The sequence below is a fragment of the Saimiri boliviensis genome, chromosome 17 (genome assembly GCF_048565385.1).
Source record: "Saimiri boliviensis isolate mSaiBol1 chromosome 17, mSaiBol1.pri, whole genome shotgun sequence".
Lineage (NCBI taxonomy): Eukaryota > Metazoa > Chordata > Mammalia > Primates > Cebidae > Saimiri > Saimiri boliviensis.
Window position 1 is genome coordinate 16,941,986 of NC_133465.1, and position 22,189 is coordinate 16,964,174.

Genomic DNA, 22,189 nt, shown 5'->3' on the forward strand with positions numbered 1-22,189 from the left:
GTGCAGTGGTGCAATCTCGGCTCACTGCAACCTCCGCCTCCTGGGTCTCAGTCTCTGGAGCAGCTAGGATTACAGGCATAAGCCAACATTTCTGGCTAATTTTTGTTATTTTAGTAGAGACAGGGCTTCACTATGTTGGCCAGGCTGGTCTCAAACTCCTGTCCTCAAGTGATCCACCCATCTCAGCCTCCCAAAGTACTGAGATTAAAGGCATGAACCACAGCGCCTGGCCATAAACATAATCTAATAAAAAACTGTTAGTGCTAATAAACAAATTTTTTTTGCCTAGCAAAGCAAAAAATCAGTAATATTTCTACATACTAGCAATGAACAATCTGAAAAGAAAATTAAATTACAATAACACCCAAAAGAATAAAATACTTAGAAATACATTTTTACCAAGTTTGTAAGACTTGTACACCGAAAACTATGACACACTGCCGAAAGAAATTACAGAACTAATTAAATGGAAAGACAACCCATGTTCATGAATTAGAAGACTTAATATTGTTGGCTGGGCGCAGCAGCTCACACTTGTAATCCCAGCACTTTGGGAGGCGGAGGTGGTTGCATCACCTGAGGTCAGGAGTTCAAGACCATCCTGGTCAACATGGTGAAACCCTGTCTTTACTAAAAATACAAAAATCAGTCAGACGTGGAGGCAGGTGCCTGTAGTCCCAGCTACTCAGGAGGCTGAGGCAGGACAATCATTTGAATCCAGGAAGCAGAGGTTGCAGTGAGCCAAGATTGTGCCACTGCACTCCAGCCTGGGCAACAGAGTGAGACACCATCTCAAAAAAAAAAAAAAAGTTTTGTTGCTATTCTGGGCCCACTGCCTATACGGTAGCCCAACTTCACAAGCAACAGTATCTATTATTAAAAAAAAAAAAAGACTTAATATTCCTAAAATGGTAGTACTACCCCCAAACAATCTGCAGGTTCGATGCGATCCTTATCAAAATCTCAAAGGCTTTTTCAGCAAAAACGGAAAAGCTGATCCTAAAATTCACATGAGATTGAAAGGAGCATCAAATGGCCAAAATGATTTCTAAAAAGAACAAAGTTGAGGCCAGGAGAAGTAACTCATACCTATCATACCTATAATCTCAGTATTTAGGGAGGTTGAGGCGAGCAGATTACTTGAGCCCAGGAATTTGAGACCAGCCTGGGCAACATGATGAAACCCCATCTCTACAAAACATGTAAGAATTAGCTGGGCATGGTGGCACACATCTTTGGTTCCAGCTACTTGGAAGCCTGAGGTGGAAGGTCAAGGCTGAGTGAGCCATGATCACACCACTGCATCCAGCTTGGGTGACAGAGTGAGACCATAACAACAACGACGACGACAACAACAACAGAACGAAACTGGAAGACTCCCACATCTCAATTTCAAATCTTACTGTAGCTCTACAGTAATCAAAACAACGTGGTATTGGCATAAGAATAGACATATAGATGACAGAATAAAACTGACTCTAAAAATAAATCCAAACATCTATGTTCCATTGATATATATTTTTTTCTTTGAGAGAGGGTCTTGCTCTGTTGCCCAGCCTGGAGTGCAGTGGCTATTCATAGGTACAATCGCAGAGTACTACAGCCTTGAACTCCTGGGCTCAAGCAATCCTTTTGCCTCAGCCTCCCAAGTGGCTGAAACTACAGGCATGTGCTACTGTGCCCAGCTATGGTCAACTGATTTTTGATGAAGGTGCCAAGTCCATCCAAAGGATAGTCTCTTCAACAAATGCTGCTGGGACAACTGAATATCCACATACAAAATAATGAAGTTGGACCCTTACCTTACACCAAATAGAAAAATTAACTCAATGTATCAAAGCCCTGCATGTAAGAGCTAAAACTAAAAACTCTTAGATGAAAACATATAGGAAAATCTTTCTGACCTTGAATTTGGCAATCATTTCTTGGTTATGATACCAAAAGTATAACCAACATTGCTCCAAAGAAAGTAAGAAATGGCCAACAAGCATATGAAAAGATATTCAATGTTATCAGTCATTACAAAAATGCAAATCAAAACCATGATGAGATACCACTCCACACCCATTAGGATAATAATTAAATAGAATTAAAAAAAAAACAGTAAAATAACAAGTATTGTTGAGGATATGAAGAAATTAGACATCATCAGTGGAAATGCAAAATGCTTTGGCCACTCTGGAAAAGTTTAGTGAGTTATCATTGTTACACCAATTCTCCTAGAAATTTACCCAAAAGAATTTAGGCCAGGCGCAGTGGCTCAAGCCTGTAATCCCAGCACTTTGGGAGGCCGAGGCGGGTGGATCACCAGGTCAAGAGATCCAGACCATCCTGGTCAACAGGGTGAAACCCCGTCTCTACTAAAAATACAAAAAATTAGCTGGGCGTGGTGGCGCGTGCCTGTAATCCCAGCTACTCAGGAGGCTGAGGCAGAACCCAGGAAGTGGAGGTTGCGGTGAGCCGAGATCGCGCCACTGCACTCCAGCCTGGGTAACAAGAGCGAAACTCTGTCTCCAAAAAAAAAAAAAAAAGAATTCAAAACACATTCAAACATACTTTGGAAGGCTGAGGCAGGTGGATCACTTGAGGTCAGCCGTTCGAGACCAGCCTAACATAATGAAACCCAGTCTCTACTAAAAATACAATTAGCTGGGTGTGGTGGTGCTTGCCTGTGATTCCAGCTACTTGGGAGGCTGAGGCAGGAGAATCTCGAGCCCAGGAAGTGTACATTGCACTGAGTAGAGATTGCACCACTGCATTCTAGCCTGGGTGACAGAGCCAGACTCCACCAAAAAACAAAAACAAAAACAAAAATAAAAACAAAACAAAACAAAAAAACCCCCACAATAACAAAAACAACCCACATTCAAACAAAAACTTGTACATGAATGTCTATAGAAGTTCTATTCACAACAGCCGAAACATAAAAACAACCCAAATGTCTATCAACTAATGGACAGTAAAATGAAATGTGATCTATTCATACGATAGAATATTATTCAGCCATAAAAAAGAATGAAGAGGCTGGTTACAGTGGCTCAAGACTGTAATCTCAGAACTTTGGGAAGCTGAAGTGGGCAGATCACGAGGTCAGGAGTTCGAGACCAGCCTGGCCAACATGGTGAAACCCTGTCTCTTCGAAAAATTCAAAAAATTCACCGGGCGTGGTAGTGGGTGCCTGTAATCCCAGCTACCCAGGATACTGAGGCAGGAGAATCACCTGAATCTGGGAGGCGGAGGTTGCAGTGAGCCAAGATCATGCCACTGCACTGCAGCCCAGATGACAGTGAGAGACTCCATCTCAAAAAGAAAAAGGAATGAAAAATTAGTATTAATACACATTACAACATGGATGGACTTCAAGATTATGTTAAGTGAAAGAAACCTGAGACAAAAGAGCATGTATGATATGGGTCCACTTATAGGAAATGCCCAGAACAGGCAGATTCATGGCTGTGAGGGGCTGAGCAGAGGGTAGGGGAGTGTCTGCTTAATGGATATGAGGTTTCCTCTTGGGTGCTAAAAAACCTTCTGGAACTAGATAATGATGACGGTGGCACATTTCATGTACTAAATTCCAATGAACTGTATACTTCAAAATGATTAAAATGGTCAATTTTCTGTGTATTTTACCACTCAACCTACATGACTCTCTAAGACCCTTATGATCTGTACTCAACCGCTGCTCCTGCTTAATTAACTCACCAGTGCCTCCTCCCACCACATGACACCTCTAACTTCTCACTGTTTTTGAACATGCCAAGCTGTTTCAAGCCACTAGGTTGTTCTTTACAGTTTCTACTGGATGGTAAAACTTTTTAGGCTCAGGCCGGGCGCAGTGGCCCACGCCTGTAATCCTAGTACTTTGGCAGGCCAAGGTGGGCGGATCACCTGAGGTTGGGAGGTCAAGACAAGCCTGATCAACATGAAGAAACCCTGTATCTACAAAAATAAAAAATAAAAAAAATAGCTGGGCGTGGTGGCATATGCCTGTAATCCTAGGTAATCAGGAGGCTTCAGGAGGCTGAGGCAGGAGAATCGCTTGAACCGGGGAGGCGGAGGTTGTGGTGAGCCGAGATCACGCCACTGCACTCCAGCCTGGGCAACAAGACTGAAATATCATCTCAAAAACAAAAAACAAAAAAACCCCCAAAACCCAAAAGCAAAAAACTTTCAGGCTCAGCTCAAACATGTATTCAACAAGTATTAATTTTTTTTGAGATGGAGTCTCACTCTGTTGCTCAGGCTGAAGTGCAGTGGCGCAATCCCGGCTTAATGCAATCTCCACCTCCCTGGTTCAAGTGATTCTCCTGCCTCAGCCTCCCGATTACCTGGGATTAGGGGTGCCTGCCACCACATCCAGCTAATTTTTTATTTTTAGTAGAGATGGGGTTTCGTCATGTTGGCCAGTCTGGTCTCAAACTCCATACCTCAGGTGATCTGTGTGCCTGGGCCTCCCAAAGTGCTGGGATTACAGGCATGAACCGCTGTGCCCAGCCCAACAAGTATTAATATTTATTCAAAGTTTCGGTTGGGCACATTAGCTCATGTCTGTAATCCCAGCACTCTGGGAGGCCAAAGCAGGTGGATCACTAGGTCAGGAGTTCGAGACCAGCCTGGCCAAGATGGCGAAACCCTGTCTCTACTAAAAATACCAAAATTAGCTGGGCACAGTGGCAGGCACCTATAATCCCAGCTACTTGGGAGGCTGTGGCAGGAGAATCACTTGAAACTGGGAGGCAGAGGTTGCAGTGAGCCGAGATAGCATCACTGCACTCTAGCCTGGGTGACAGAGCAAGACTCTGCCTCAAAAAAAAATAAAAAAGAAAAAAGTTTCCTGGCCGTGCACGGTGGTTCAACCTGTAATCCCAGCACTTTGGGAGGCTGAGGTGGGCAGATCACGATGTCAGGAGTTGGACACCAGCCTGGCCAACATGGTGAAACCTCATTTCTACTAAAGATACAAAAAATTAGCCAAGCATGGTGGCACGTGCCTATAATCCCAGCTACTTGGGAGGCTAAGGCAGGAGAATCTCTTGAACCTGGAAGGCAGAGGTGAGCTGAGACCGCACCATTGCACTCCAGCCTAGGTGACAGGGCAAGACTCCATCCCAAAAAAAGAAAAAAAAAAAGCAAGTTTCCTGCATTCCAGATACTATATTAGGCACTAGGACATAGCAATTAACAAAACATAATCATTGCCCTTTGGAGTGTAGGGTCCAAGGAGAGGCAGTGACAGAAATCAAATAAATGAGTGTACATCACATTATTTAACTGTAACTAGTAGGTGCCTTTCAAGTAGAAGAGTACTATGACAGCATATCAGAAAGGGTCTCTGACCTAGTGTGGAGGAAGAGGTAGTGAAGGAAGGATTCCTTGAAGATGAGACATTTAAGCAGCCTCTCTCCTCTAGCCGCCCAAGATGCTGAAAGGAAAGAAGGCCAAGGGGAAGGAGGTGGCCCTGTCCCATTGTTACGAAGCAGCAGGTCAGTAAGGTGGTAAATCCTATTTGAGAAAAGCCCTAAGAATTCTGGCATTGGATATCCAGCCTAAAAGGGACCTCACCCATTTTGTCAAATGGTCCCGCTATAACTGGCTGCAGTGGCAGAGCTGCTGTCCTGTAGAAGCAGGTGATGTGCCACCTGGGATTGACTAGTTCACCCAGGCCTCAGACTACCAAATTTAAGCTACTCAACTGTTTAAGCTGGTCCACAGTACAGACCAGCTATTCAATGGCTTCAGCTGGCCCTCAATACAGGTAAGAGACAAAACAAGGAAAGAGGCAGAAACTGTTGGCCCAGGCTGGGAAGAAAGCTGCTGGCAAAGGGGATGTCCTCACTAAGAGACCACCTACACTTTGAGCAGGGTTTGACACTGTCATCAACTTGGTAGAGAACATGAAGGGTCAGCTGGTGGTGGATACTACTGAGCTGGTTGTCTTCCTGCCTGCCCTGTGTCCTAAGATGGGGATTCTTTACTGCACTGTCAAGACCTGGGCATCTAGTTCCACAGGAGGACCTGCACCACTGTCCCCTTCACGCAGGTTAACTTTCTGGAAGACAAAGGAGAACTGGCTAAGCTGGTAAAAACTATCAGGACCAATTACAACAACATATGAGATCTGCTGTCACTGGGGAGGCAATGCCCTAGGTCCAAAATCTGTAGCTTACATTGCCAACCTAGAAAAGGCAGAGGCTAAAGAATTTGCCACTAAACTGGGTTAAATACACACTGTTGCATTTTCTCTATATAAAAATAAAAATTCTCCTTCCAAGAAAAGTCTTTTCTTTTGGCTGGAATAACCATCTTACAGTAATTTGCCAAAATGACGAACTCAAAGGAAAAGAAGACAAGGTATCTCATATATGTTTTCCTGGCCTTAGAGAAAACATAAAGGTCAAGCTGGGCGCAGTGGCTCACGCCTGTAATCCTAGCACTTTGGGAAGGCTGAGGCAGGTGGATCGCCGGAGGTCAGGAGTTTGAGACCAGCCTGGCCAACACAGTGAAACCCTGTCTTTAGTAAAAACATAAAACATTAGCTGGGCATGGTGGCAGGCCCCTGTAGTCCCAGCTACCAGGGCAGCTGAGGCAGAACTGCTTGAACCCAGGAGGTGGGATTGCAGTGAGCCAAGATTGCGCCATTGCTCTCCAGCCTAGGCAACAAGAGCAAAACTCCGTCTCAAAAAATAAAAAATGGAGTTCCTCTGGCCACACACACCAGAATCTACAGTGAAGGTGATATTGAGGACTTCGTGAGAATGGATACTGTTCAAAAAGGAGTGCCCCAGCTGGGCGCGGTGGCTCACGCCTGTAATCCCAGCACTTTGGGAGGCCGAGGCGGATGGATCACGAGGTCAAGAGATCGAGACCATCCTGGTCAACAGGGTGAAACCCCGTCTCTACTAAAAATACAAAAAATTAGCTGGGCATGGTGGTGCGTGCCTGTAATCCCAGCTACTCAGGAGGATGAGGCAGGAGAATTGCCTGAACCCAGGAGGCGGAAGTTGCGGTGAGCCGAGATTGCGCCATTGCACTCCAGCCTGGGTAACAAGAGCGAAACTCCGCCCCCATCACACCCCCCCCCCCAAAAAAAAGAACAAAAAAGAATGCCCCATAAATGTTACATGGCAGAACAAGAAAAGTCTATGTTACCCAGCATGCTGTTGGCACTGCTATGACCAAACAAGGGATAGATTCTTACATTAATTAAGAGAATTAATGTTCCTATTGAGCATATTAAGCACTATAAAAGCCAAGATCCTTCCTGAAATGTGTGAAGGAAAATGATCAAAAAAGAAGCAAGTCATGGATTAGTGTGATATCTTCCAGGAAGAAAAAGAAAAAAGGAACAAGACAAAGAGAAAGGGCTCAACTGAAGTGCCAGCCTGTTCCATTGAGGGAAGCATAATTTGTGAGAACCAATGGAAAGGAGGTTGAGCCACTGGAATCTATTTCCTATGGACTCATGGCATGATAGGTTAAAATAAATAAATAAACACAAAACCCCTGGATTTTAAAAAAAAAAGGCCAGGCGCAGTGGCTCAAACCTGTACTCCCAACACTTTAGGAGGCCTCAGTGGGCAAATTATGAGGTCAAGAGATCAAGACCATGCTGGCCAACATGGTGAAAGTCCCTCTCTACTAAAAATACAAAAAATTAGCTCGGCTGGCGACGGGCGCCTGTAGTCCCAGCTACCTGGGAGGCTAAGGCAGGAGAATCACTTGCACCTGGGAGGTGGAAGTTGCAGTGAGCCGAGATCGTGCCATTGTATTCCAGCCTAGCAACAGAGCAAGACTGTCTCGAAAAAAAAAAAAAAAAAGTAGCGGGGTGAGAATGAATTCGGCAAGTCGGCTCATGCTTGCAATCCCAGCACTTTGGGAGGCCAAGGTGGGTAGATCATGAGGTCAAGAGATCCATCCTGGCCAACATGATGAAACCCCAACTCTACTAAAAGCACAAAAATTAGGTGGGCATGGCGGTGTGCACCTGTAGTCCCAGCTACTTAGTCGGGAGGCTGAGGCAGGAGAATTGCTTGAACCCAGGAGGCGGAGGTTGCAGTGAGCTGAGATCGCGCCACTGCACTTCAGCTTGTTGATAGAGCAAGACTGTCTCAAAAAAAAAAAAAAAAAAAAGATCAAGAATGAATTCAGCAGAGCCTTTAAGGATAAGTTAGTTAGGTGTAGAAAGACCATTTTTCAAGAGGCCCAGAGCCCGTAGACAAACCTTGGGGGGGGTCAGCAGGACTTCTAGTACCGGAAAGAGGAAAAGCTCTCAGTCAGCATTCACACAACCCTGGCTCCACTCCGACTATCCTTGAACTGGAATCAAGTCTTAAGACCCTAGGAACTGTAAAAAAGAACAAGCACGGAACTTCCACCCACGTGCTTAGAAAAGTTCTCCAGAAAACCAGTTCGGGGTCTAATTTTGTCATCTGAGATATTTTCCTGGACAGCTCTTTATGTCTCCGTGTCACCTCCTTTATGAAACTTTTTCGTAACCTCCTTTGTGTTTGTGCCTCCCGTGTGGGCAGAACACATTCTTAACACTTATTCAGAATCAGTGCATTCGGGTAGGAACAGGGATGACTTCATCTCTAATCCCCAAACCTTAGCGTATTGCTGTCAGTACGCACTGCGAGGTTGGAAAGTCGCAAGGGCTGCAGGACGCAGCGGATGTGGCACAGGATGGGGAGGGCTAGGTTGGCTGGGGAACGATCGGGCAGGGCTTGAACGCCAAGTTAAGGGAATCTGGACAGTAGTTCCCAATTGAATTTCTGAATCTCGAGGGAAGAATATTAAAACACAGACTTCCCCAGCCTCACCCAAAATCCAAAGGGCAACCAGTGCCCGCGGCGGTTCCGAGAATCAGACAAGTTTGGGAACCTGCTGTGGGCAAAGAAAACAAAAGTTTTCCAAGCAAATGAGTGAAATACCTTCACTACGTCTTAAAATGCACTCCAGTCCCAGAGCAGACAGGAGGCCACTGCAATAGTCCAGACGAGGGGCGGTAAGGCCTGAGAAATGGGAGATAATCGCCTTCATCTCGATTCCCGGCGCCCACCACGCTGTCCCGCTCCTTGGGCCTCCATTAAGGCACGCGCTTTCTTACCCGCCTCATGCGACCGTTGGACAGCAGATCGGCAATCCCCTTGGCCGCGTCGTTCTTCTCGGCCACACAGAGGACTTTCCGCACCCCTCGGAGGGCCACCTCCATGGCGGCGCGGGAAAAGGCACGGCCTCCGGGCCGTCTCAGACACCAGAGCGCGTAGCGAGCGACAGGGAAGATCATCCTTAGGCTTCGCGCCCGCAGCCGCTTCCCAGGTGCCGGCGCATCCCGGGGAGGGCAAAGGCGAGGCCCACCTGGCACCCACAGGAAGGGAACTAGAGCCTCCGTTCGGTCACGTCCCACCAGCCTGCTGGCCTTTGGAGCTTCAGTCACTGAGCTTTTTCCGTGCCGCCGCCGCCTCAGCACCGAACCCAGTACCTTGGTTGGAGCTTCCGCCCGCCTTCTCCAGCCACTTCCTCCAGGCGCGCGCCTCACAACGACCTGGAACTACAACTCCTAGACTGGCCGGCGCTCCTGACCCCTAGTCCAAGCACGTTTCCCCCTAGCACGCCCCCACGTCACTCCGCCCCGCTTTCCCCTCCTTCCGGGCAGTTGTTGGTTCATCTGACTCTTTCTCCGGAGGAGACGCCGGACACGCCCATCTAAGGCCTTCTCTTTCTCACGACTTTTTTTTTTTTTCTCTTGCTCGGAAGTCTACGAGGACGCTTCCGGGTCACGGGGCGCCGAGTCCAGGAGTCATGTGATACCAAGATGGCGGCGCCGCAGTAGCTGGATCCGGGTTGTGGCGTCCTACGAGTCGCGACGGTTTCTGCCCTCCGGCAGTAGGGGACGGCAGCGCTTGGCTGACCCCTGCGGCGGCCCGTAGCCTCGCTTTAAGCCTCGTTCAAAGCCCGGGTTGTTGCTGTCGCGGTGGGTTCCAGGGAGTGCAGGTGACCTCGCTGCAGGTTTCTTGTGCTGGCCGCGCTCGCCGGAGGAAGAAAAGGGCAGTTGGGTTTGCGGCCTTGGCGTTCATGAGGCCTCCGAGAGCTCCGGAGGAGCTACAATTCTGAGGGGGCGGCTAGAGTTCGAGTCCTCGGGTGTGTGAGAAGCAGCCTAGGACCCTGGGTTGGGGGAGTCGCAAAGAAGGCCGCAAGGGCTCCGCTTCCTCTCCGTAGGCCCGCCTTCTGCGCGTCGATTAACACCGCATTCTTTCCCACTTCCTCTCAATGTTTTCTTCATATATCTGGAAATATGATCAGCGCCCCTGACGTAGTGGCCTTCACCAAAGAGGAAGAATATGAGGAAGAGCCTTACAATGAGCCGACCCTGCCTGAGGAGTACTCTGTGCCGCTCTTCCCGTTCGCCAGCCAGGGTGCTAACCCCTGGTCAAAACTGTCCGGGGCCAAGTTCTCGAGGGACTTCATTCTTATTTCCGAGTTCTCTGAGCAGGTGGGACCCCAACCCTTGCTGACCATCCCCAATGACACCAAAGTTTTTGGCACCTTTGATCTCAATTACTTCTCTCTGCGTATCATGTCTGTGGATTACCAGGCTTCCTTCGTGGGCCATCCTCCTGGATCTGCCTACCCCAAGCTGAACTTCGTGGAGGACTCCAAGGTGGTGCTGGGAGACTCCAAGGAGGGAGCCTTTGCATATGTGCACCACCTTACCCTATATGACTTGGAGGCCCGTGGCTTCGTGAGGCCCTTTTGCATGGCTTATATCTCTGCAGACCAGCATAAAATCATGCAGCAGTTCCAAGAGCTTTCCGCCGAATTTTCCAGAGCTTCTGAGTGCTTGAAGACTGGGAACAGGAAGGCATTTGCTGGGGAACTTGAAAAAAAGCTGAAAGACTTGGATTACACCAGGACAGTGCTGCACACAGAGACAGAGATCCAGAAGAAAGCCAATGACAAAGGCTTTTACTCATCTCAGGCAATTGAGAAAGCCAATGAACTGGCTAGTGTGGAGAAGTCCATCATTGAACATCAGGACCTGCTGAAGCAGATCCGCTCATACCCTCATCGGAAGTTGAAGGGGTCTGATTTGTGTCCTGGTGAGATGGAGCACACCCAGGATCAGGCCAGCCAGGCGTCCACTACCTCTAACCCTGATGAGTCTGCTGATACTGACCTTTACACCTGCAGACCAGCCTACACCCCAAAACTTATCAAAGCAAAGTCCACCAAGTGTTTTGACAAGAAGTTGAAGACCTTAGAGGAGCTCTGTGACACTGAATATTTCACCCAGACCTTGGCTCAGCTCAGCCACATTGAGCACATGTTCAGAGGTGACCTGTGTTACCTCCTTACCAGTCAGATTGATAGAGCACTTCTAAAACAACAGCACATAACAAACTTTCTCTTTGAAGACTTTGTGGAGGTTGATGACAGGATGGTGGAGAAACAAGAGAGCCTACCCTCTAGGCCCAGTCAAGACAGGCCGCCTTCCAGGTCTCTAGAAGAATGCCCAGTTCCTAAAGTGTTAATTAGTGTTGGTTCTTACAAGTCCAGTGTGGAGTCTGTGGTGATCAAGATGGAGCAGGAACTTGGAGATGAGGAATACAAGGAAGTGGAGGTCACAGAGTTGAGCAGTTTTGACCCCCAGGAAAACTTGGACTACCTGGATATGGATATGAAAGGGAGTATCAGCAGTGGTGAAAGCATTGAAGTCCTGGGCACGGAGAAATCCACCTCTGTGCTTTCAAAGTCTGACAGCCAGGCCAGCCTCACAGTACCATTGAGCCCCCAGGTGGTTCGGAGTAAAGCAGTCAGCCACAGGACCATCAGCGAGGACAGTATTGAAGTCCTCAGTACCTGCCCCTCTGAGGCGCTCATCCCTGATGACTTTAAGGCCAGTTACCCAAGTGCCATTAATGAAGAAGAATCATATGCAGAAGACAATGAGGGAGCCATCCACTTCGAGGCAAGCATGAGCCCTCCGGAGCTGGGTGAGACAGAGGAGGGCAGTGTGGAAAACGCTCCATCACAAATAGACTCCTCCTGCTGTATTGGGAAGGAGAATGACGGTCAGCTGGTGCTGCCCTCCACTCCAGCCCATACACACTCTGACGAGGATGGAGTCGTGAGCATCCCCCCACAGCGCCATAGGCAGAAGGACCAGGGGTTTCGTGTTGACTTTTCAGTGGAAAATGCCAACCTTTCTTCCCAAGACAATAGTTATGAAGGTTTTCCTGCTTATGAGCTGGACCCGAGCCATCTGCTGGCTAGCCGGGACATCAGTAAGACCAGCCTGGACAACTACTCAGACACCACCAGCTACGTGAGCAGTGTCGCCTCCACCAGCTCGGACAGGATCCCCTCTGTTCATCCTGCCGGCCTGTCTTCCGATAGGCATAAAAAGAGGGCTGGCCAGAATGCCTTAAAATTCATCCGCCAGTACCCCTTTGCCCACCCAGCCATCTACTCCCTGCTCAGCGGGAGGACACTCGTGGTCTTGGGGGAAGATGAGGCCATAGTCAGGAAGCTGGTGACTGCACTGGCCATCTTTGTCCCCAGCTATGGCTGCTACGCTAAGCCGGTGAAACACTGGGCCTCCTCCCCTTTGCACATTATGGATTTTCAGAAGTGGAAGCTTATTGGTTTGCAGAGGTAACTGGTTCCAGGTGGTGGGGAAGGGCCTTGGCCAAATACAGATGGGGCATATTGGTGTGGTGGAGCCAGAATCAGGAGGCCTGGCTTCTAGATGGGGCCCAGTCCTTACCACTGTGTTACTTTTGGCAAATCATTCCCTTCTCTGGTTTCCATTTCCTTGTCTGTCCTGTGAGGGGGTTGGAGTTCCTAGGTGGTTGCCAATCCCTGTCTGTCCCCCAGCTGTGTCAGAATTATTAGGGAAAGTTTTTAAAATCATGGATTCCTGAGTCACACCCCTCGAGGTTCTGATTCGGTTGGTGTGAGTTAGGACATGGAATTTATCTGTGGCCCTCGCCAGCCAGACTGCAGGAGGCATCCATCTGTAAAAGCAGAAGGCCCATCAGAAGGGACAGATGACACTGGGGGAAAGCATTAGGCTGCTCTCCCAGTAAGTGCTCCTTCACCCTTCAGAGCACGTGCAGATGTTGGGCACTGGGAGCATCTGCCTCCGGTGTCCTGCACAGGTATGAGGTGAGGTGGGCAGGGGTGGGGAGCCCTGTACCTTGGAGGGTTCACTGAGGGGCCAGAAGTGGAATGGGATGGGCTACAGCTCACCCAAAGAATTCCTGAGGGAGGTGAGCAGTAGATGCCACCTGCAGGTATCATAAGATGAAACTGTTGTGGGCTGTGGCAGTTAGTGGGAGCAATGGGTGGTCTGGGTCAGGTCCTGGTGCTGCCACCACTCGCTGTGTGCATTCGGACCAGCCATCTCCTCTCATTCATTCAGTCATCAAATCGTGTTGAACGCCTCTGAAGGGCTCGCGGGGCCATCGGAAGGGTCCACATTTAGTGCATGTCCAAAGACCACAGCCCAGTGCAGTGCTGGGCCCTGAAAAGCACTCGGAGGGCGGAACTGGCACTGACACAGGCAGGCAGACTGGGGCCCACCTGAGGCCTGCCTTTAAAAATCACAAGCAGGAGAGATGTCTTGGCTGGTTGTGACCTTCCTGTCCTTGAAGGTGTTGCGCTGCAGAGGCCCTGCACTCCGAGCACCACAGCCCAGAAGTGTCTCTCCTCACCCAGGCCCCTCCTCAGATGATGGACTAGCTCTCAAGAGCCTCACTTCAGACCACCAGGCTTGCTGGCCCTTGATTTTTTTCACTCTGCCTGGAAATTCTTGTAGTCAGCTCAGCTATCTGTGGGGACAAGAGATGCCTAAACAGCCAAGCTGGTCCCCTGTCATTTGTGGAGTTTTGTTTTGTGGGGTTTTTTTTGAGACAGAGTCTTGCTCTGTTGCCCAGATTGGAGTACAGTGATGCCATCTTGGCCCACTGCAGTCTCTGCCTCCTAGGCTCAGGTGATTTTTGTGCCTCAGCCTCTCCAGTAGCTGGCATCATAGGTATTTGCCACCATGGCAGGCTAATTTTTGTATTTTTAGTAGAAACAGGGTTTCACCATGTTGGCCAGGCAGGTCTCAAAGGATCTGCCCACCTCAGCCTCCCGAAATGCTGGGATTACAGGCGTGAGCCATCACACCTGGCCCCACTGTCATTTTAAGTGAACACCAGGGATCATCATATTGCTTACTAAGCAGCAGTCACAAGCCCAGACTGAAAAGCAGAGCTCGCTTCTGTCAGGAGAAAATGCTAGCCTAGCATGTGTCAGAGGACCTGGGTTGAGTCCTGGTTTGGCCACTTGCTAACTAGGTGACCTTGCAAAAGCCACCGCCTCATCCAGTCCTCTGTGTCCTTATCAGTGAAGAGGTGTCCACCTGTGGCAGGGGTGGGAAGTGCAGTGTGAAGCTGCAGTTGGGGTGCTGTGCACCTGGGGGCTGGAAGCCTGGGGCTTGTGTTTTCCCATGTCATCTGGCCTCCTGAGGAGGAGCTTTATGGAAACAAGTGGAGGAACAGTTAGAATAGCCAGCTTCTTTCAAAAGAAGTGTTGTTACCATTGGGGCAGGTGTCAGAGCTGCATCAAGGGATTCTGGGCCTGAGAGCAGGTGTCCCAGCAGTGATAGAGGCGCAAAAAGTGGGAGGTGAGCCTGGGTGCCCTGTGGCGGCAGCACCTGTGGAACTGGATATGCGGAGCTTGGGAGGTGTTTGACTCTGGACAGCCCCACTTTGGGGAAGTAAGAGTGAAGGCAGTAGAGAGCTGAGAAGGCCCCGGAACACAGGGGACCCCACAGCATGGGTTGAGGAGAGCGTCTCACTGCCATCGTGAGTTTTCTTAGATGTCAGCCACTTGTAGGCCCCAATTCTTCCACGCCTGTGGGATGCGTGCAGTCCATAACCCAGTGTTGCCACTATGGTCAGGATGCATGGCCTTTGTGTCTCAGCTGTCCCATTTCTGTGACCTGGCTTTTGCCATGGTCTCCTACACCCTCACTCCCTAGAGCCCACGCTGCTTCTAAGGGCCCGCTCTAAGGCAACCCCATGAACCCCCCAGATCTTCCCAACTACGGCCTCTCTCAGGGAGAACGAGACCACATCTCCCTTCACTTTGCTGTACTTGTGCACATTTCTTTTCTTCCTAATCAAACTGAGCTTGTGAAGGACAGGAGTTCCAGGTCATTCTTCATTACAGGGTTAGCTCCCAGAGCAATGCTGGGATGTTACAGGTGCTCAGTAAATGATTGTTAAATACACAAGAAGATAAAACCCAGGAAGGAAAAAGTACTAGATTACCTTGGTCCCAAGTCACCGTCAGTCCTTTTTACACAATACCTGTCTGACATAAGCCCCAAATATCCAGGCTCTAACAGGGCAGTCCCTGCTGCTCTGGGGAAGCTGCTCCGGGAGTGTATTTAAGGAACTGCTTCCCTCACTGAGTGAACACTGGCTTTTCCTGGCTCTGATATGCCAGGCATTGGGGGCATGAAATGACGCAGTCCTGGGACTCTAGAATCCAGGAGCTTCTTTGTCCAGTGGGAGAAGCCAGTGAACAAACAGCAGTCACCCCACTGGTCATTGCTAGGCTGAAAGTAGTGATGGTGATGACAGTGCCCACTGAGGGCCAGCACTATCATAAACACAACTCATTTTGTCTCCACAGCCACCCCATGAGGGGTGTGATAGTAGTAACTGGTCCATACAGTGACTCATGCCTGAAATCCCAAATCTTTGGGAGGCCAAGGCAGGAGGATCACTTGAGCCCAGAAGTTCAAGACCAGCCTGAGCAACACAGCAAGCTTCCGTCTCTACAGAAAATTATCTGGGTTTGGTGGCATACGCCTGTAGTCCCAACTACTTGGGAGGCCAAGGTGGGAGAATTGCTTGAGCTCGGGAGGTGAAGGCTGCAGTGAGTCATGATCATGCCACTGCACTCCAGCCTGGGCAACATAGCAAGACCCTATCTCTAAATAAATAAATAAATAAAAATAGTAGGAACTGTTATCTCCATCTCATAGGTGAGGCTCAGAATGGTTAAGGAACTTGGCCAAGGTCACAGCAGGAAATCAGAGAAGATCAGGGAAGGCTGAATATGGTTTAAGTTGAGCTAAGTACAAGAGGGAGCCGGTACTTCAGGCAGAACAAAGAGGTTTGTAATTTTAAGGGTCCACTGAAAGCTTGCCATGGCTCCAAAAGAGAGTCCATTCCACAGGAATTGGACAAAGGGCCTTGTGGGTCACTTTGGTCCCGAGAGTGGTGAGGAGCCCTTTGAAGACCATGATGATCAGATTTGCCTTCCAGGAAGAGCTGGTTCATGCTGGCTGGGTGGGTGCTGGCCTGGGGACAGGACGCCTCACCTCCCAAGCTTCTGCCTCCACTTTCCCGGCCCTTGCCTCTCCTCCTGACCTTGGCCTGTATGTTTCAGAGTGGCCTCACCTGCTGGTGCCGGTACCCTCCATGCCCTGAGCCGCTACAGCCGCTACACGAGCATCCTGGACCTTGACAACAAAACCCTGCGCTGCCCCCTCTACAGAGGCACCTTGGTGCCCCGCCTGGCAGACCACCGCACACAGATCAAACGAGGCAGCACCTACTACCTGCATGTCCAGAGCATGCTCACCCAGCTCTGCTCCAAGGCTTTCCTCTACACCTTCTGCCACCACCTGCACTTGCCTACCCATGACAAGGAAACAGAGGAGCTGGTAGCCAGCCGCCAGGCGAGCTTCCTAAAGCTGACCCTGGGTCTGGTGAATGAGGATGTCAGGGTGGTCCAGTACCTGGCTGAGCTGCTGAAGCTGCACTACATGCAGGAATCTCCAGGGACCAGCCACCCCATGCTCAGGTTTGACTATGTCCCCAGCTTTTTGTATAAAATCTGAGGTCGGTCCCAGCCACTGTGACCAAGACCTGTGACTCAGGGTGTGGGGAGGGGAGGGGTTGGTATGACCAGTTACCTGAGCTGGACTGTAGGTTTCTGGTGTCTGGCAGCATGGTTCCCACATGGTTCCTGGTAGCTTTCAAGTTGGACGTGGGCAGAAGTGGAGCCTGGCTCCCTCTAAAGGCATCTGGAGGGACGGTGATAGCTACATTCAGCTCCTTGGTGAAGAGCGGCCCCTGGATGTGGAGCGGGCCTTGGTTTTCTGAGGACTGGCAGCCAGAGCAGAAGGGAAGCCACCAGTCCCTTGGTGGGGCAGGGTGAGGGCAGGAAGGCCAAAGCCTGATGGGAGGAGCACACGGGCCGTATTCAGCATTACTGGACACTTGAGTGGCAAAATGAGTGAGGGTGGTAGCTGGGTAACTGTCGTAGTTTGGTGGAAAACAGGAGGGCAGAACACCCATCGCCACCTTCTGACCCAGGCGCAACCCTTTATTTGGCCTCCTGGAGCCCACTGTCCCAGGGGAGGCCCTGGACCAGCCAGTGGGAGGGAGAAAGACTGCCACTGTCTGGGTCATGGGAAACATGCAACCTTCTGGGCCTCAGGGCCACAGAGCATGAGCAGCACCCTGTCCCCTGTTCTTGCCACCTTACCAGGGTGAGAAATGCCTATGAGCGGGCCTTGGGACTCACTCCCCATGCTTATTCGTCAGGAATGAGCAGAGCGTTCAGTAGTCCCAGTGTGAAGCGGCCCAGCAGTTCCTGCCGGCCAGAGCACATGAGCACTGAGTATTCTCATCAGGAAGGTCTGCAGACCCGAGTGAACATGGCGGAGGCCATACTCCAGCTCCCACCCACGCAAACCTTTGCAACCACTTCACTACCTCTCACTGGGTCTCGTGGGCATGGGACAGCACAGTTCTGTTCAGTCAGCTGGTGCAGGTGGTTGGCCTGGCCAATGAGAACTCAGATGGCATGGATTTCCTGGACGAGCTCCCACGTGGTACTCTTCAGGTTCTGCCTCTGGGAGACTGTGTGCACCTCAGTCACCACAGCTCACGGCCGTCCCCAGTTGAGTCATCCTCCTGAAGACAATTGAGACTAGAAAGGAGACACCCCCTGGTTCCTCCAGCACCTGTCCCACTGATAGTGATCCCCTGCCCTTCTTGAGCCTCCTTAGGCAATGGCCACTGGTTTGTAGACAGAGGGTTTCTTGCAGCCTTGAAAATTTTATTTCCTAAGTGGGGATAGTTCTGGGTATTACTGCTTCTTTAATTTGTTCCACAAAAATTGTGCTGAAATGGACCTGAATCAGCCCTGGGTATGCATCTATTGGCGCCTGTAGAACACCCTCGAGGTCATCAGAGCCAGCCAGCTTCTCTTCTCATCAAAGAGGCAGAGACCCCTGGTGGAAGCTGAGAGTGACCAAAGAAGGCTTGTATCACGTCACTCCAGTGGTTGCCCCCTAGTTCAAGTCCTCGATGTAAGGGGATGGCCTGTTGGCTCCAGCCATTGGCTTCTGTTCAGGGTCCTTGCTCCCATCAGAGGTGTGTGATTTTGTTCTTGGGGCTGCCATGGAGAACCTTTTGTGGCAGACGGCGCTGCCTACATCTCATCAGTTCTCTGAACCTGTGCCCATTGTGCATGTTCACAGACGGGAGAGTCGCCAGCGATGCCTTGGCAGGCTTTAAATGTGAAACGTCTGTTACTAGCACTAGAGGCAGGCTGTGCAGGGAGCCTGCTTCTCATCGTGGACTCCCTTATCTGTTATGGCTCCCTCCCCTCCTGTTCTGGATGCTGATTTGTTTTCTTACTGGCTGGCTAACTGCTGTCTACTTATGCCTCCAAGGCCATAACTGTGCAACATTTTTTCTGAGCAAGAAGGTCAGTAAGTGATCATTGGCACCACCACTGTGGCATTCCTATCACACCATCACAGAAATTCACAGCTCATACTCTTCTCACCTAGGAAACTTGGGAAAGGCTGATGAGTTCGGGGCAGATCATGAATTGCAGCCACACTTGGACTTCTAGAAGCTGAAGCTTTGCACTCTAGCGGTCCTAAGTGAAGTCCACTTGGTGTATTTGGTGGCACACATCCTCAAGGGTGGCTCAGAAGGTCCTGAGACCTAAGGCAAGAGGCTGCTGGGGTGTGAACAGAACAGACTGTCTCAGGGACAGCCATAGAAGCAACAAGCAGGGCAATCTCCCTCAAGGTGGTTCTTCATTAAGTAAAGATGGCTTCATGACTAGTGTGTGAGCTCTCTGATTTATATTTGAGTTAAAAACAAACTTTTCAACAAGGCCGGGTGCGGTGGCTCAAGCCTGTAATCCCAGCACTTTGGGAGGCCGAGGCGGGTGGATCATGAGGTCAAGAGATCGAGACCATCCTGGTCAACATGGTAAAACTCCGTCTCCACTAAAAATAGAAAAAATTAGCTGGGCATGGTGGCACGTGCCTGTAATCCCAGCTACTCAGGAGGCTGAGGCAGGAGAATTGCCTGAACCCAGGAGGCGGAGGTTGCGGTGAGCCGAGATCGCGCCATTGCACTCCAGCCTGGGTAACGAGAGCGAAACTCTGTCTCAAAAAAAACCTAACTTTTCAATGTGGCAATTTCAAAGGATTACTTGATGCTAAGTATGTTTCCTTTCAAAGGGATCTTGAAGTGGTTCTAGGACTGTCACAGCTTGGGCAGAGGCAGTTAACACTGGGAAGCCCTGCCCATCCCTATGCCTGCTCCATTCCGGGGAACTGAAACCTGCTCTGAGTCTCACATCTCTAAACTTCGGTGGTGAGACCTATACAGTGAGACTAATCTCATCAACAATTTCATTTGAAGCTGGGCACAGTGGCTCACACCTGTAATCTTAGCACTTTGGGAGGCTCAGGCGGGTGGATCACCTGAGGTCAGGGAATTCAAGACCAGCCTGACCAACATGGTGAAACCCCGTCTCTACTAAAAATACAAAGAGAGTTAGCCAGGCCTGGTGGTGCATGCCTGTAATCCCAGTTACTTGGGAGGCTGAGGCTGGAGAATCACTTGAACCTCAGAGGCAGAGGTTGCAGTGAGCGGAGATCATGCCACTGTACTCCAGCCTGAGCAACAAGAGCAAAAAGTGCATCTCAAAAAAAAAAAGTTTTTTTCATTTGAGGTATTTTCCAGTAGAAGGTTAATAGGTTTTTGATAAAACCATTAAAAATAACACTTCCCAGAAAATAGATGACATCAGTGTCCCTGCTACTTCCTCAGTCCTCTCTTGCTTTGAGGGCCCAGGTACTGAACCTGGTTGTCTGAGTTGTGTCAGCTATTCCTCCATTCCATTATCCCACTCCCCATTTCTGAAGCAGTCTAGGTTAAGAAACTAGCCAGGCAGGTAGCTGTGGACTGGTGATTTTCAGAAGCCCCACTTTAGAGATCAGGCCACAGCTTTTTATATCGCAAAGAACACATCAGCCTGAGCTGTGGCCTTACGCCTGTTTCCCGAGGAACGTCACTCCTTTGGGATTTTAGAAATTGTGGCTTTTCCGTTTATCATTTACTCCAACAGTTGAAGTCACACACATTGCTCCCGAATGTGGAAATGGACCACAGTATCTTACCTTTCATTCCCCATCTGGCCTTTACCTTCTTTGCTTCAGTGGTTGAAAACAGTTGCTATATTCGAAGTACAGTAGATTTCAACCTTACACAAATGACAAGTCTATTTCACAATCCTAGGAAGGCCCACTGATTTCATCTCATGTGCTAGGGTGGCTGCAATTGGAGGCTGAGAGCAGCCCTCTGCTCACTGAATGTCTTGCATACGCTGACTGCTGCCCGCAGTGCCGAACATGCCCTGTGGCCCAGACCCGGTACTGCACATTGAGTCAGTGTGTGGTGCTGCTGTCCTGTCTTTGCACAGCCGGTAGCACTGTCTCAGCCAGGGGGGTTATCAGAAGGTGTGCAAGGCCTTTGGAGGAGCTAAGCCCCTATGGTGAGCAGTCTCCTTTACCTTCCCACCTTCTGGTAAAGTGCAGAAGACAGTGCCTGGGTTTGTGCTTTGAAGCAAACCAACCACCTTTCTGGTTTTGCCCCAATATTGTGATGGAACATAATAAAACTGGAGATACGGTTTTAACTCTGCAAAAAGGAAAAAGCAAGTTTCTACTTCTGGCTGGAAAGCAAAGCAAAACCAATCTCGGCTGACAGGGCTGGGCAAACCAAGTTTTCCTGAGCCCATTTTCCTTCGAGCCCTGAACTAGTCTGGCCTTAGGTAATTAAGGTTTGGTTAAAGTTGTGAAGAGGAGACAGCAGGAGGGGATGGGAGTGTGGAGATGGGGATGAGCACTCTGCAGCTGATTAATCTGTTGGTAGGGGTCCAGCTTCCTGGGAGTGCCTATTCTGCCGCCCTGGAGTGGAGGCTGCATACAGCCCTGGAGATGGCTTGTTTCCCGCTGCGGAGGGGTCAGGCCCCTAAATTGAAGATCACTTTGGCAGCAGAAATGTAGGGACTGGTATTTCACCCACAACTCACAGATTCTGCAGCAGCTGCTCCACCTACAATAAAGCAAACGCCAACAAGCTAGACCCCAGAGTGCAGGGGCTGCCACCTACAAGGTGGGACCACAGGGTGCCTCACCCATATTGTCTGTCACTAAATAGCTGGAGTCACAGATTGGATTGAGATAAATGCCACCTTCGAGGTTGCAGTGAAAAGCATAGTCCTATGTGATGAATTCATGTGTTATTTTTTAAAAAGCTATTTTATTACTGCATGTTCCTGTCCGTCTTGTGAATGTGAGTCCCCACCACCACGTGAGCGGCAGTCGTTTCAGTGGCTGGTGCAGGAGTGCGACTGACACGTGTGTGATAGCATCTCGTAGGTGTTGCACAAGTTAACCAGAGTCAATGCCAAACTCATAGTATGAGAAGTGTACTTTTTAAGAAATTAATTTATTTGAGTTCAAATATTTTTGAAATATAAAAATTGGTTGTATTTTTTAAAGCTATAATTCTTGTAGACATTCTGTGGTTAAAAATTTGATTGTGCTTATTAAAAATGGTCATCTATGTTTTGCACTTCAGCTATGTGAAAATAAAGTTTCTTTGGGAAGGTGACATTTGGCTTCCTGATTATGGGAGGGAGTTGGTAGCAGGAAAGCCTGGTTGATTCTCACACCAGGATGGAGGGAGGAGAATACCATTTCTACACCATTTTTTTTTTTTTTTGAATCCACTAGAAAACAATCTACAGCATATTTTGAGCTACTGACAGCAAAACCTTCCCGCCATACGGGGTGCACCTT

At 49.4% G+C, this 22,189-nt stretch overlaps 2 protein-coding genes across 9 annotated transcripts in view; one reads left to right on the top strand and one right to left on the bottom strand.

Annotated features, from left to right (window-relative positions):
• Positions 1–9,819, bottom strand: part of TOP3A (DNA topoisomerase III alpha) — a 52,633-nt gene extending 42,814 nt beyond the window's left edge. For 4 of the 8 annotated variants that reach the window (XM_074388244.1, XM_074388245.1, XM_074388243.1 and 1 more), the window contains exon 1: positions 9,110–9,819. In XM_074388244.1, the coding sequence (XP_074244345.1) occupies positions 9,110–9,289 (180 nt within the window). In that variant the 5' untranslated portion in view covers positions 9,290–9,819. The other 4 variants (XM_074388246.1, XM_039475720.2, XM_074388247.1 and 1 more) reach the window with 3 other exon arrangements.
• Positions 9,788–22,001, top strand: SMCR8 (SMCR8-C9orf72 complex subunit). The gene is made up of 2 exons (XM_003929277.4): positions 9,788–12,657; positions 16,453–22,001. The coding sequence occupies exons 1-2, from the start codon at positions 10,298–10,300 to the stop codon at positions 16,904–16,906; spliced, it is 2,814 nt and encodes a 937-aa protein (XP_003929326.1). The 5' UTR covers positions 9,788–10,297; the 3' UTR covers positions 16,907–22,001.
• The last annotated feature ends 188 nt before the right edge of the window (positions 22,002–22,189 follow it).

Bases quoted from the DNA above. Each gene is read 5' to 3' on its own strand.
- SMCR8 (XM_003929277.4), top strand. From the start codon at position 10,298: ATGATCAGCGCCCCTGACGTAGTGGCCTTCACCAAAGAGGAAGAATAT. The intron at 12,658-16,452 runs GTAACTGGTTCC...TGTATGTTTCAG, and splicing joins AAGCTTATTGGTTTGCAGAG to AGTGGCCTCACCTGCTGGTG.